The 16,297-nt window shown below is 36.8% G+C and overlaps 1 protein-coding gene across 6 annotated transcripts in view; it reads right to left on the bottom strand.

Annotated features, from left to right (window-relative positions):
* The window catches only part of NVL (nuclear VCP like), an 84,616-nt gene that overhangs the window by 1,766 nt on the left and 66,553 nt on the right, over positions 1-16,297 (bottom strand). For all 6 annotated transcript variants that reach the window (XM_012547910.3, XM_031967056.1, XM_031967055.1 and 3 more), the window contains exons 19-22: positions 15,797-15,903; positions 13,678-13,754; positions 11,409-11,497; positions 3,931-4,001 (exon numbers count right to left, since the gene is read on the bottom strand). In XM_012547910.3, coding sequence (XP_012403364.3) covers positions 3,931-4,001; positions 11,409-11,497; positions 13,678-13,754; positions 15,797-15,903 — 344 coding nt within the window. The remainder of the gene's footprint in view (positions 1-3,930; positions 4,002-11,408; positions 11,498-13,677; positions 13,755-15,796; positions 15,904-16,297) is intronic.

The following is a 16,297-nucleotide window of genomic DNA, read 5'->3' as shown; positions in this document are numbered from 1 at the left end:
TGATAAGCTCTGAAGTCTTTCAAAGTTATTTTTCTGCATAATATTGGTGTCTCTGAATAATCACCTCACTACTCTGCACTAGTTCTCAGAGATCTTTTATTTTGTTGTTTCATAATGCTCTTGTGGAACATTATTCTATTACATTCATATACCAATTGGTTTAGCCAGTTAGATGGACCACTCCCTTAAGATTCCGGGTTTTTTCTACTATCAAGAGAGCTGGTAAAATATTTTTGTACATATGGGTTTTTCCCCCTTTTTTCCTTCCATCTCTGATTCTGATCAACCAAGAGAATGCTCTAGGCCTTAAGGTAAACACTCCAGGTCTTTACATTTATATTCCAGTGAAAATCTTAACAATTTACACCAATCAATCAGTATTAAATACTCACTATGTGCTAGACCTTGACGTAAGTGCTAGGGATGAAAAAAGAGGCATATAACAATTCCTATCTTCAAGAGGCTTACAATTTAATGAAGGAGACAACATGCATACAAATAGACATGCACGTACACAAACATGCATACATACACGAGAGAGAAGAGAGAAAGAGAGGGAGGGAGGGAGGGAAAGAGAGACAGAGAGAGAGGCAGACAGAAAGAAAGAGAGAGAGAGAGAAAGAGAGAGACAGAGAGAGAGAATGAGAGAGAAAGAGAGAGAGACACAGAGAGAGAGAATGAGAGAGACAAAGAGAGAGGGAGACAGGGAGGGAGGGTGAGAGAGACAGAGAGAGACAGAGAGCAAGAGAGAGTGAGAAAGAACGAGAGGGAGAGTGAGAAAGAACGAGAGGGAGAGAGAGACAGAAAAAGAGAGGGAGGGAAGGAGGGTGGGAGACAGAGACAGGGACAAAGACAGAGAAACAGAGAGACAAAAATAGAGACAGAGAGATAGAGACAAAGAGAGAGAAAGTGACAGACAGAGACACAGAGACAGAGAGGGAGAGAGAGACAGAGAGAAAGCACTATAGACAGAATAAAAAGGAAGGAAATAATAGAGGGGAAACAATGGAATTAAGAAGGTTGGCAGCAGTGTGGATATGGGGGAAGGTAAGAAATAGAAACCCTCACCCATGACCACAAGTAATCTATGAATAGAAATGAAATAAATATGAAATAGCTAACTACAAGGGTAATATAGGAGGAAGAGCACTAGCAACTGTGAGGAATCAAGGAAGATGGAGGTTGAGCTGGGTCTTGACCGACAAAAGGGCTTTTGAAGCAAAGGTATGGAGAGAACATATTTTGCAGGCAAGAGACAGCCCATAAAAAGGCAGAGATGAGAAGTGGAGGCTGGAAAGAGAGGTGGGTATAGGGATATAAAGGGTTTTTAAAAATCTAGACAGAGAGGGCTTTATATTTGACTCCAGAAGCATTAGGAGCCACCTGAGTTAGCTGAGTACCGAAGTGACGTGGTCAGGTTTAAACTAGAGAAAAAATATTTTGGCAGATTTGTAGAGAATTGACTAGTATAAAAAGACCTGAGACAGGAAGATTAATCATAAAGGTGTTATAATTTTGGTGAGAAGAGATGAGGGCCTGAATTAAGTTGTTATCTGTGTGATCAAAAAGAAGGGATCAGATGTGAGAGATGTAGAGGTAAAACACTAGGAATATGTTGACTTGGTGGGGACTGGAAGGCCTCCCTCTCTTATCACGGTGTCACCAATTCCAAAGACCAGGAATCTAGCACCACTTAAAACACAAGAAATTCAACAGATATTTAAAGTTTCCTTTGTATTTCTACCAATTTTCAAATGTTTAAAGTTCCATTTAATCTTTCCCCTTTGCCCTCATAGTTAATAAACGCATTCATTTTCATTATATTAACTTATCTATGATAATCTAATCAACACAACGCAAAGCCCTTTGAATATGGGCATTATTGGCTAATATTGCTTATTATACACAACATCTTCTCATAAAGAATGAATTCTATTTTTGCCATTGTGTAAAACCTGATTATAGAATACAGACAGTGATTTTAGATATTTGATAACATCTCTGAAAAATTTGAGATCTCTGATCAACACAAAAACTAACCATGATTTTATAGTACTAATGATGAAGAATATTACCTACACTTTTGCACTGAAATGATATGCTCACAATATGCAGAATGAGACACATTTCTAGACATGTGGGGATTTGTTTTGAGTGTAGGTATAGTTTTTGTTTTTATTCCTTTTCCTCCAGAAGGAATAGAAATGAGGAAAAAAAATAAACATTTGTTAAACAATTTTTTTTTTTTTTTTTAATAAAAAGCCAATGTGTAGTGTGAGCGAGCAGTGAGAAGGAGTCCACATTACATCTCCTGTCTCAGTGGCTTTGCATACAGGACGTCCCCTTGGTTAGAATGGTGTCCACTTCCTCACATCTGGCTCAAATTTCTAGTTTCTAGTTGCCAGTACTCCCTCTCCCTCTCCCTTTTCTTTGTCATCTTTTGTTTTCAAAATTCCAAATTTTGTTCTCCTCCCCACCAAAAGGATGTAAACTTCTTGAGGTAGGGACTGTTTTTAGCCTCATAGTGCCTTGAATACAGATGTTTTAAAAAGATGTTTCTTATATTTTGATGCAATCTTCTAAATGAGAGGAAGAAATTCCACAACATTGCTTTGAAGTTAGGCCTGGAGTCTGGCAACCTCATCTTGCTGAGTTTAGTTCTGGCTTCAGATACTTACAATCTGTGTGACTCTGAGGTTTGCCTTAGTTTTCTCCTATGTAAAATAGGCTGGAGAAAATAAAACCCCAAGTGGGTTCACAAAGATTCAGACATGACTGAAATGACTTAACACCACCTGAGGGAGTGTGGGAGGAGATTCCAGTATGAATCCAGGGCCAGGTGGAGTAAAGAAACAATAGGGTGTGTGTAATGGGGATAATAAATCTCTTAGCTGGCTAGGATACTGAGAAAAGTTCAGCTAATTTGGCACTAGTCAGTCAGGGCCTTGAATGACTATCTAACAATACTTAACACTGAAGTTAAGGAGCAAACCATAAGCAATCCATTCTGTACAATTGTTATGGATTTCAAAATTAGATTTTTCAATCAGTAATCTGAGTGAAGGAAAATTTGAAGCTGAATGTGGTCAATGATTAATGATATAAAAGTTACCTTAAAATAACAGTTAATAAGGTAAAAAAAAGTAAAACAAATTCTTTTGGTCAAGACATTATACTTTGTGAATGCTATCCAAGGAGCCTAAAGACAAGAAGATGTTCAAGTGAACATGGATTTTCTAACAGTGTTCAATTCAGATCCACTGATCCATCTTTGTATTGGATATCATATCCTATGTAATCTTCACAAGAATTGGTTTTTATTTCATAACAACAAGGCTTTCTATTGCTTTTACTATAAACAGAACATACCAACAATCAGAAGTGAACATTCAAAACCTGACATCTGATGAGGAAGTAAAAAAGGGAAAGTATCAGTTATTTCTTAACCTCCTTCCCATCAAAAGGTCAAGATATGATTTCTACTTCATTGAAATGAACACATGAATCAGTAGTTTCCTAACTAATGCATAGTTTAACTTAAATAAAACCTGGTTGTGATAAGAAGCCATTAGGTAAGAAGTATGGAGTCCAAAAGATACTGAAAAGAATACTTATTTAAGTTCTTGAAAGTTATTTAGTTAAATTTTTAAAAATTTTATATTTAAAAAAATGAAGACATGAGAAATGATTTTACAGACATGAGAAATAATTTTGCACATAACAAATATTTTTCTTCAATTCCAATGATGGCTGAATAATTTTATTTTGACCACATAACAATTACTGTTTCAGGTTCTACCCTAACTTATCCAAAACCTTGCTGCATTTTTTCATTTCATGTAGTAGTCTGGGATTTTCTAAGAGAAGAGATGACATGATGAAGGCAGGTCAGAAATGGCTCCAAGTCTATTCCCTTTTTCATTTTCTTACCTCTTTTGATGTAGAAGGTTTCACTTTTTTAAAAGCTTCTTCAAAGTGCTCCTGGCTAACCTTGACTTCTCCTATGGAGAAAACATATACACAATAAATAAGAGAGCCCTGCACTCTCTGATTAGGGGAACGACAGCCAATTTCTCCTACATATTCTTTCATTTAGACACAGATTTGGTGAGATTCATGTTTCACTTCACTAATTTATTATAGTCTCCTCTCAGTTTCACAAATCATACCGATTTAGTTAATCATAAAACAGTATTAATTTATCAAAAGTGGATACTATATTCTCTAAGAACTTCCAGTGCTTTCTGAAACACTAAAACATTCATTTTTCCCTGACACTCTCATGAGGATAGGTGTTACTAATCCTGTTTGCTCTAAGTTGCTTTAGCTTTCAGACTTAGTACAGTAAGCTAGTGCATCACGTATCTGTGGCTTCTGCATTTCACTGCTGTCATATGTACAATGGCACAATTTGCAACAATCGATTGATAAAAGCTTGTAAAAGAATCAGTCCCACCTCCTTGAAGGTATATGAACACATTATTCAAGAAGATTTTCTGCTGTTGTAAATATTTTCTGTGTCTTGAAGCTAATATATTAAAATGTTTGCCATGGCCTGCTCTATATCAGGTATTTTGTTTAATTCCTTTTGGTTTAGATCTGTGTTTTCATCCTTGTAGAACTTTCCACTGCTCTTTGTAATTTATAGCCTTAGAGGTATCTGAAGCACTTGGTCACACTGCTAATATATGTCTAAAGTCAGACCTGAATCCAGATCTTTCTTATTCAAAAGACAACCAACCTTCTACACTCATTATACAGTCCAGCCTGTCTCTCAAGCAAAGTACAGAAGCCCAGAAGAGTTGCTAAATGATAAACTACAGCTTCCCGATAAAAGTAACATGATGTAAAGAGGACATTCATTTAGGCCTATAATATTAGAAATGAAATAAGATAGCTTGGAAAAATTAAGGTTTAATAAGAATGTTATTAGATTGTTTCCTAATTTTTTTTTTTTTTTTTTTTTGCTGAGGCAACTGGGTTAAGTGACTTGCCCAGGGTCACATAGCTAGGAAGTATCAAGTGTCTTGAGACCTGATCTAAACTCAGGTCCTCCTGATTTCAGGGCTGGTGCTCTCTCCACTGCACCACCTAGCTGCCCCTGTTTCCTAAACTATTAAAGCTAGAGGAATACCTTCCACCTAAGTGTATCTCAATCTCTATAAACTGTATTTTTTACTGGGTTAGGTCAGCAATAAGATGGCAGAGATGTTTATCCAGTCCCCACAACCTCTCAAAACTCTCCATTACAGAAATTACATGCCAATGAGAAAGAGTTTCAGTAACCCTCCTTGATCTTCCTCACTCTGGGCAGCAAAGCTGCATTAGCAATCCCAAACCAAACCACCCCTGGCCCCTGGTCTCCCCATCTCTCTCCAGTGCAGTGGAGACCTCAGCTCCAGCTAGGAACAGCTGCTTGGGGTCTGACAGCCACCTTGGCCATGACCTTCAGGAGCAATCTGGAAGCACCAGTGTGGAAGAGAGGCGATGGATGAGGTAGCAAGGGGCAGGGGAAGGGGGAGGGGGAGGCCGAGTTGTGGGTAGCACTCTAGCTGAATCAGTTCTGACCACCCCCACGTCAGCTGGGGCAGAGAGCCAGGCCTGGATCTAGACTGATGGGATTACCCAATGTGGGAGAAGGCAAATTGAGATCCAGCCCCTGAGGAGTCAGGAAGTGAGAGAGAGAAAATGGGGGGAGGGAGAAAGTAAGGGAGGACAAGATTTAAAGGAAGAAGAAAATTCAAAGAACTTGAATATTAATAGATAAATAGGAACAATAAAATCAGAAGGAAATATAGCCTCTAGATCTACTGTGAGTTCAGAAATCTGAATACGGGCAAAAAAAGGGGAAATGATCCAATACTTAATAAGACAGAGAACTCTGTGGAATTTGAGAACATGGAATTACAACATACTATTCCTGAGTAGTTTGAAAGAGAGATGAGAATGAAAGCAGAATTTATGTCTTCCACAATAAAAATGAGCAGAATTGAATAACTGGACTTTGCTAACCAAAGAAACAAAAGAACATTGGATTGGGAATGCAAATACACAGAAATGAAAGGCAACGCAAGGAAGTAAAATACAATATTGGAAGAAAATTTGAATTTGAAGATAGTAGCACAAAGACAATCTAAGGATCACAGATCTCTCAGAAGAATATGACAGCAAAACACATTAATACCATAATGAATGTGATCTGTAAGAACTACTTAGAACATCTGAAAATGGAAAATGAAATTCTAATTGAATTTACAGATTACTGATAGAAACAAACCTAAGGCTACAAATTCTAAGACATAATGGTTAAATTTAATAATTTAATTCAGAGACAAATTCTAGGAGGAAGATCTTTTTTTTTTTTTTTTTTTTTTTTTAATTTAATAGCCTTTTATTTACAGGATATATACATGGGTAACTTTACAGCATTAACAATCGCCAAACCTCTTGTTCCAATTTTTCACCTCTTACCCCCCCACCCCCTCCCCTAAATGGCAGGATGACCAGTAGATGTTAATTATATTAAAATATAACTTAGATACATAATAAGTATACATGACCAAAACATTATTTTGCTGTACAAAAAGAATCAGACTCTGAATTATTGTACAATTAGCTTGTGAAGGAAATCAAAAATGCAGGTGTGCATAAATATAGGGATTGGGAATTCAATGTAATGGTTTTTAGTCATCTCCCAGAGTTCTTTTTCTGGGTATAGCTGGTTCAGTTCATTACTGCTCCATTAGAAATGATTTGGTTGATCTTGTTGCTGAGGATGGCCTGATCCATCAGAACTGGTCATCATCTAGTATTGTTGTTGAAGTATATAATGATCTAGGAGGAAGATCTTAAACCATAAGGAAAAGACATTAGAATAACCCCAAACTCTTCCATACCCACTAGAAAAAAGGAGGGGGAATGGAATGTATTAAGAAGTGCAATGGAGCTCAGGATGCAGCCCAAGGTGACTTGTCCTGCAAATCTGAGTTTAACCATGAGACAAAAGATGAATGTTCAATAATAAAAAGAGTTTAAAAATTTCTTAGAAAAGAAAACTGGAAGAAATTATTTGCCTCTTGAACATCTTGAACAACAGAAATGCAGGAAGAATGAACAAATGCTAAAGGCATGCTGATCGTAGTAACAGCCACAGAGTAACAATCGGGTGAGAGACAGTGATAACCGTAGCCCAGAATAGGGGCAAGGTGGCCCGCTGTGAGCAGAACCCAGCAGCACCTTGCCTCTGAGTGAAAGTTTCTTTTACTGAGCCACGTTACAGGCTTGGTCCCAGGAGAGAAAAACAAAAGGGGGAATAAGAAGGGTGTGATCAGGGCTGGCAGTGAGGGGAAGGTATTTCAGAAAAAGGTGCTGGGGAGGAGAAAGCTAAGACTGGAGGGCTGAAGAGGGAAGACAGGAGGGAGCTCCACTAATGAATGCTCTATGAATGAAAAGAGATGGTGGCTGACCATCTGGGAGGTGGGACAACTGGCACCTGAAGAGCACAGACAAAGGAAAATGTCCAGCCAAAGACAGGGGGGAAAAAAGAAGTCAGCAAGAGAGGATACAGATCACCGGTGGTCTGTAAAGTCAGGGAAACAGTGCAGGAAGGACTCTACCAAGAAGCAGTGTCTTCTCTTAACCTGGAATAAATGGTGATGTTTGGGGAAAGAGGCACAATAGAAAAGGGGAATCCACGGGGGGAACCCTATAAGACAACAGCAGAACATACCTAAGAAGGGAGCTTAAAATGAGTACCCTGGAAACTCTGATTATATGAAGAATACAGAGAAAAGAGAGACCAGATAATTTTAGAGGTCGTGAATCAAAGGATTAACAGAAAAGAAGAATAATGAAGAGAGTGAGAGAAATCCTTTATGGAAAGAGGAACAAAAAAAGATGTAAAAACTAAGGAATAGCATTAGCTGAGGAAAAAAAGGAAGGGCCCATGTTAAGTGAGAAAAAGGGACTAGGGATGAGACAAGAGTCAGTGGGAACAGGGGAACTTTAAAAAAAGATTACAGTTAACTGATGGAACATAATACCACGTTTACAGCAAAAGAGGTAAGTGATCTAAATTTGAAGAGCTTCTGTAAAGATTACATTAATGCATTTAAAGTAAGATGGAAACAGTCAAATGGGGAAAAAAAGTCTTCACATGAAATTTCTCTGTGAGGGGCTTATTATTTAAGATATATCAACTATATAATTTGGTATTTGAGATAAAAAAACCATATACACACCTATAAGCATACATATATGTATATACACAACATATAACAAATAATCATTCCCCAACAGAAAAAGGTAAGTAAAAGACATGAACAGGAGCTTGAGCCATGGCTCATCTGTGACCTCCCCCCCCAACGCCCCTTGAACACCTTGAAAAAATGCCAGTAAACAATTCTTGAAGCAGCAGAAGTTACATAAGGAAGGGGTGAAATTTTCCAGTCCAAGGCAATTCAGATGATTTGTAGGAAAGGTCTGTTGCTCCTGGGTGAGAGTGGAGCACAGCCCTAGTCCTAGCAAACCCAGAGCAGGTCCAGATCAGTGGGAACCACTGACTCAGCAGGGGCCGCGCCAGCTTCCAGAATTCTCAGACCACAGAAGGTACACTTATAGATCTTTTTGCTAGTTCTGGGGCAGGACTCTGCTGCTTTGCACATACTCGGATCTGGGCTGGACTCCTGGGGAGCAGTACAGGCCGAGAAGAAACACTCGCCCACTAGATTTTGTGGCCACAATGCAATGGAGATTTTCCTTCCTTCTCAGGGTTCCAGAAAAGAGAACTTGTGGTCATTCCCAGACTGGGAGATCAGTAAATACATCTCTCCTAGGTTACACCACCTAGAAGAACTGTAAAGTTACAGGTACCTAGGAGGATCTCTGAGAACAGCTGCACAAAACCCCTGAAATTTGGGGCAGTGTACCCTCCAACCTGCAAGCAGAGCCCCACTTTAACAGAGAGTTAAAAAGCAAGAAACAGGTTAGGGAGATGAGCAAACAGTAGAAATAAACTCTGCCCGTAGAAAGTTACTATGGGGACAAGGAAGATCAGAGGAAGATAACAAAGTCAAAGTTCCTACATCCAAAGTTTCCAAGAAAAACAGAATTCATGGAAAAGCTCAAGAAGGATTGTGAAGAGCAAGGGCAAGCATTCGCTCAGGGACCGACTTCCACCAGCCAGCGTGGGCAGGAGCAGCTGAAGCAGGGCCTGTGCCCTGGGCTCTGCGGCAACCCTGACACGGGCGGCCTTGCACAGGAGGGAGGTGCACTGATAATGCCTGACCATGGCCTAGTATAAGTTGGGGCTGGTGGTGTAGGCAGGAGGGCCTTGACAACTCAGCTAATCAGAATCATTGAGGATAAGTATGATTCCACAGTAGAAGATTTCTACAGGAAACAAATGGTAACTGATGGAGACCTGCCTCTTGGATATTCTCAACACAGCAGGTCAAGAGGAACACAGGGCAATGAGAGACCAGTATATGAGGAGTGGGGAGGCCTTTCTATGTTTACGTGCCACAAATAACACTAAATTGTTTGAAATTATTCACCACGATAGAAAACAAATAAAAAAGAATTAAGAGATTCTTAAGATGTGTCCATGATCTTTGGAGGAAATAAATGTGATTTACTTTTCAGAACAGTAGATACAAAACAAGCTCAGGACAAGAAGTTATGTATTTCCTTTCATTAAAAACATAAAAAAAGATGCCTTTTACACATTTGTTTGTGAAATTTTAAAACAAAAAAATGAGCAAAAATGGTAAAAAGAAGAAAAAGAAGTCAAAGATAAAGTGTATAATTATGCAAATAAAATTTGTTCTTTTTTTTCTCAAAGTATATTTAACACACACACAAACACACAATAGCTTGCATTTATATATAGTAAGGTGTGCAAAGCACTTTACCAGTCTCTCACCTGACCCTCATGATCTGGAATGTAAGTGCTACCTCTGCATGCAGGTCTTCCTGACTCTAGGTCTGACACCACCCCCTGTGCCATCCAGGCTTCTCCAATGAGAAGGTGAACTCCCCCCCCCCCCCCCACCTCAGCCTGCGCCCCCTGCTGACACACCCACATGAGGCCCTCCCCACCTGGAGCTCTGCGGGCCTGGCAGACACCACAAAGATCTCTGTGTGTCAACGAGACCCAATTGATGCTGACTATTTGTTGTTTCAGGAAAAGTTTACTTTGATTTTCCTTTAAAACTTTGACCTTAAGAATAAAAAGCCTGAATCCACAATTTATAGGAAGCCATGCATGTGCAATTATGCAAATCTAGAGAAGCTCCCGGATCTCCCCTGAAGATCTAGATCAAAAAACAGTCCTCAACAGCAGCTACCTTGGCAGGATGTTACCAAATGTTGTTTTAAACCGTAAGCAAATAGAGAAGCCACCAACATGAAGAAAAATGCCCTTGGTCTAAAGCCTGGGACCAGCGCAGCCCCCTCACGGGTCCCCGAGGACAAGCATGGCAGGCACCCCATGAGCCCTCACATTTGGAGCTTTCTCATTTCCTCCTTATTCCCTCCCCTCAAACCCCTAAAGCAGGCAAAGTGAGGTAGAATGGATGGTGACCAGAAGGTCTATGACTGGTTCAAGGTCACATGGATAACAGGTCATGAGGCAAGATCAGAACCCCCAGCTGGCTGATGTGATACAATGTGAAAGGTGATCAAATGGGCAAAGCCAGGAAAATGGTCCCAAATTTTGACACAATACTTGCTCTTTTAAAAATGGAAAGAAAAAGGAGTCAAAGGGCAGATGACTGAATGTAGTTTTCAGTTCAGGTTTTTAGCACATTATCTTCCTGCTTTACTATTTTATTCATTGCAGGAATGTTGTCTACTCTCAAAAAAAGATAGAGCACAACCATAGGCCAGGAACAGTATAAAACATAGAGAAGGTCTGGGTCCAAATGCTGCTTCTGCTACTTATTTGGCTGTGGCTATGGGCAATCCTCTTAAAACCCTTGAACCTCAGGCTCCTTCTGTTACATAGGGATGATAACAAGAATTGGCTCAGAAGGGTCATGAAGAGGCTCAAATAAGATGCCTGTAAATTGCTATGTAAATTTAAAAATGTTTTATAACCATGAGCCATTGGATCCTTACCCATTTTGAGGTTTTTAAAAATTGGCCTTCATATCTAAAGAGCTAAAATTTTTCTGTGATGTCAATGACAACAGGTTCCTGCAGGATAAATGCATTATCACAGAAACTATCAGTCACTGAAATGAGGCTGTTTTCTAGAGCAGCTTTAAGCAATCTTATAAGAAAAAAAGTCAGTTTTAATGTAATAGTTAAAGAAGAGAATACATTCTCATACCATTAGTTCTTGCTTTGAAGAGATTTCTCAACAATAAAAAATAAGCTGGAATTGAAAGACCTAAAGACATGCTTACCTTTTTTATCCCCACTCTTGTGACTTGCCATTTCCTGTCTTAAGACACAGATGGAAGCTTCTCGTATCAGAAGATAAAGATCAGCACCTCTGCAACACAGAGAAATAGGTGCTTAGATGATTGGTTCTCAATGCCTGAAATTATTACATACACTAAAAACTGCAAAATGGAGAAGAATTTTTCTGACAAGGGCAAAAATCACATGCTGATCTAGAACACCTCAATCTAAATACTCATGGAAGGAACTGGCCAGAGAGAATGGAATAAAGTGGCTGAGTCTGGAAGGAAGGTGATTTTAGCTTTTTTTAAGGATATTTTTTCTACTCTTGTTAAAGTTAGAAAATTAATAAATCATTCTCTCTTATTACAAAACTTATATTAGCTATATCTGCATTTGATATTTGAATGACATTTATATTTTGAAGAGAAAAACTACTAGTTCAACTTTTAAGTTCTTAACTGCCATATTTTCAACCATAAACCTAAGAAATGTGAAAAATGACATACATATCAATGTTTCAAATAGAGAGACTATAAATACTGAGAAATGTTTGATATGTTTTGTTCATGCAAAAAGAAGTTCAAGTTTACAAGCTTAAGTAGATACATCAACTATTTATGCAAGACACAGAAAGCTGACAGGACTTTACTTTTGTTTATTTTATCAACTTAAAAAAGATGATCTGGTACAAGGTTAACTTGTGATATTCAATTGAATGGTCCTGACCAACAGAAGCAGCAAGTACTGTTCTGCCTATATTATAAGTTTTAAAAAAGTTCATAAGTTATGAAGAAATGGTTGTTTTGTCAAAGAGCTTTAGTTACTAAAAGATCCCAATTCTCCTCTGTCACACTATGATCTTAAGATGAAAAAGAACTTCAAAACTTATTTACTATATTAGGTTAAAGAGGTCTGTTTATTAAATACAAAAAACTAAGACTCTCAAAAATTATCTTAAGAATTATTAATTTGCTGTGTAACCCTGGGCAAGTTACTTAGTCTCAATTGCCCCAGCAAAAAAACAAACAGATAAATAAATAAATAAATATTAATTTGGAGATGTGGAATTAAGGGTTTTTATAGTGCTAATTATATACTTTTTTTTTATTCCTTCCACCAACTGTTTTGTAAAATGGAATCTGTCATTGTAAAATGGATATCTGTCATTAAGAATGACTTGCTACTTGTTAGAAAAGAAACAGGATTTTATTATGGCACCAAAATTCTGCTCAGATTTGCCAAGTGCAGTCAAAGTAGGGGAAAGATAAAAGTGCACAGAAAGATCAGTGAAGCTCATACCCAATACTAAAAAACCCAGCTATGTTCTGTCAGTTGAGCAATCATTTCCCCATATCATTTTCATATGCAAAAGACAGCATGTGTTCTTACAGAACAAATTTTTAAATTGCTTATAAAATTTCCAAATCCATGAGAAATACTAGCTAATCTAGGGCTAAGATTTCACTACATAAACTTTGCTTTGTCACTAGATATTTTGAAATATAAATATCTGAGCAATGTTTCCAAATCATAAAGAATAGCTGTACATTTTAGTGTTGACTGAATCAACGTGTCGTTTTTTTTGTTCTTGCATCTAGAAATAATTAAGGATGTTAAGACATATACATTTTAAAAGCAAAGATTAGAATGTTTGAGTATCAGTTTACATACATTTCTGAATCATACAACACAACTTTTGGTATTTTTACCCCATGTTAAGGAATATAATATAAGAAACAATGGTATTTTTCTGTTAAGTAGAACCAGGAGATAAATTAACTCTTACAAAATAAATTGGCAATAGTGTTATTAAAGCAAAAGAGCAGCTAATTAGTACAGTGGATAGAGCACCAGTCCTGAAGTCAGGAGGCCCTGAGTTCAAATCTGGTCTCAGACACAACACTTCCTAGCTTGGATGTGACCCATGCCAAATTACTTAACCCTAATTGCCCCCACCAAAACAAACAAAACAAAACAAAACCCTAATTAATTAAACCAAAAAAAAAAAGTCTAAAATTAAAAACAAAAAACCTATTTGGTGAATAATTCTTCCAACCAACAGCAGGCCAATAAACTACTGTTAGTGAAAAATTTCAGTACTATCCACTTGAACAATTGAACAGACAGAATTTGTGTAGAGTAGAAACACTAAGAAGGAATTTAGGAATTAAAAGTCAGCAGATGAAATTTCACACTCAGTAATACACAGTTCAGCATCTCATCAAGACCATTCCTTTTTTTAAATTCGAGGAAACAATAAATACTTACGAGAAATAATCACATCGAGGGTCATAAGCAATGGCCTCCAAACTGACAGAAACATCCAGGGGAGGTGTGGTACCATTCTAGAAGGGGGAAAGAGAATTGAACACTTTTTTGGTGATTTTTGTAGGAATGCCCTTTTGAGATAAGGCACTCATTGTATAATGGTAACCAAAAACTGATGGTACCTAAAATATTTTAAATATTTCATCTCAAAAGATACAAGGTTCAGAAATGGATGATGAATTATTCAGTCTATTTTAAAGATAAAATAATCTACATTCACGAATATCAAAGAATTTTAATTTTATTTGAAGAAAAAAACCCAATATTAATCACAAGATAAACAGCTACACATTTTCTTTACATAAAAAATTATCAACATTCCATAATAACACAATAATGCTAGACTGAGACTCACTTTTATCATTTATACTAGTTATATGAGCAGGGGGAAGGCATCTAATTTTTCTGCGGTTATTTCCTAATCTATAAAATCTTTACCTTTTGCATATAATTTATAAGATTGTTGTAAAGATGAAATAATGTAAAAACCCTCTTCAAACCTTAAAGTGATAGATTTGTAATGTTAATTCTCATTTAATTTTACAAGTTGAAGCGGCACCAAGAAATAAGTGGGTGCCCACTTATTAGGAAATGGAGATACAAAGTACTTATTATATGCCATCTATCTATCCATATATCTTAATGAATTCAAAGCCAGAAAGAAAGATCCTGGAATACCAAAATATTGTACTTTTTATGGTGACAGAGAACTGGAAATAAATTCCCTAGGTTGGGAAATGGCTAACATGATACATGACTATAACAGAATGCTATTTTGCTAAAAGAAATGACAGGAATACAAACAATCCCAAGATAACTAAGTGAACTGATAGAGATTAAAGTAAGCATGATCAGGAAAACAATCTACACAATGTAGTGAATATTATATAACTATAATGAGCAAACTAGGATCCAGAGGAAGTTAAAGAATACAACCTCCTTCATGGTCCAAGAGTGGATTATTACAAGGCTACCAGATGTGATCAATGTGTTGGCTGATTTTGTCTATTTTTTTTTTTAAATTTCCTCTTTAGATTTGTTGGGAAAGGAAAGATGGGAAAAATGATATTTTATTGAGATCATTTTTTCCATTACCTACATTTCCCAGTAAAACTCAACCTCTACCCAGAGATGAGTTCCATTGGGAAATGTAAGTAGGAAAGGTACCCAGAGAATGATCCCCTATAACAAAAGTATTATGAGAAATAACAATGTAGCAAAAAATTCTAATACACTGTTATTTATACTGCTGTAATCACTGCACATATATCCTTTCTGGCTCTGAATATTTTATTCTGCAACAGTTTATATATAAATAATCTTTCCCTGCTTTTTTGAATTCATAAGCAGTGTCTTTTACAATAAACTATATTCCTTTATATTTATGTACCACTACCTGTTTAATCATTCTCCAAGTAATGGATCTCTAATTTGTTTTCAGTTCCTTGCTATTATAAATATTTTTGGTATATATAAATCTATTCATTTTAATCACTGACTTTGGAATGTAAAAGGCATCGATTTAAAAAAAAAAATGCTACGATATAGAAAAATGTTATAAAACCAGGTTTTTAGTTCTAATATTGCATTTAACAACGGCACATACAATTCAATCCAGTGGTTTAAAACTCTGGACATTTACAAAAAGCCTAATTTGGCTACCCTTTTAGTAAACAAAATTGCCACTAATTTCTGTTAAGCTCAAATACAGTAAGATATTATGCCTAATATTATATTTAGATTTCTCTTGCTGAGGCACCTTAACAAGATGAAAATTCTTTTAGTCTGTTTAAGTAATCACGCATTAAAAACTAAATAATAAGTTAGCTAATTCACCCTAATTTTGATGAGCGATTTTGAGCCTGGGAAAATGAGAATTAAAACCTTCTGCATTCTGAAAAATACTTCCAGCTATAAGCTAAACAAGAGTTATGTGAAAAGAAAAATCTTGGATGTTGTTTTCAACTACTTTTTTATTTCATACATTACTGCCTAAATTATGATAATCTGCCTGAAATGAGGCCTTTTTAAAATGGTAAGCATGATTTCCTTTACTCACCTTTGTGATTGTTTTCAAGATGGCAAAACGGTCAGCAGGAGATGGCAAACCCACAAAAAGAATTTTATCCAGCCGGCCAGGACGTAGGATAGCCCGGTCAATAGAATCTAGTTAGAAAATGCAAATGCTACTAAAAAACCATTTCCATGAAAGGTAGAAGTCACAACCAATACTCACATTTTATTTTTATAAAATGCTCTTCTTAGTTTAGAGACTGTTTTTATTTTGATGTTATAGCAACCGCTCAGAATATTTTTGTAACTTTTCTTCGGATTATCTATTATATAACATTAACCTTTGATAAAATGTACAACACTGTTAAAAGGATGAACTGAAGTATGTAAAGAACAGAAAGATGGGCAATTGATTCAATAAAAGATCTCATTTTTAATCATTTTAGCAAACTTAATGGTGATTAGTGAGGTTTCAGAGTTATGTCAGCCCTAATTCTATGAGAAGAATAGTGTGGAAGGCAACCACAAATTCTTGGAGCCAATGTTA

This window comes from Sarcophilus harrisii, chromosome 4, assembly GCF_902635505.1.
Source record: "Sarcophilus harrisii chromosome 4, mSarHar1.11, whole genome shotgun sequence".
Classification (NCBI taxonomy): domain Eukaryota; kingdom Metazoa; phylum Chordata; class Mammalia; order Dasyuromorphia; family Dasyuridae; genus Sarcophilus; species Sarcophilus harrisii.
Note: the sequence above shows the minus strand (reverse complement) of the source record. Positions and strands in the feature narration are given on the sequence as shown.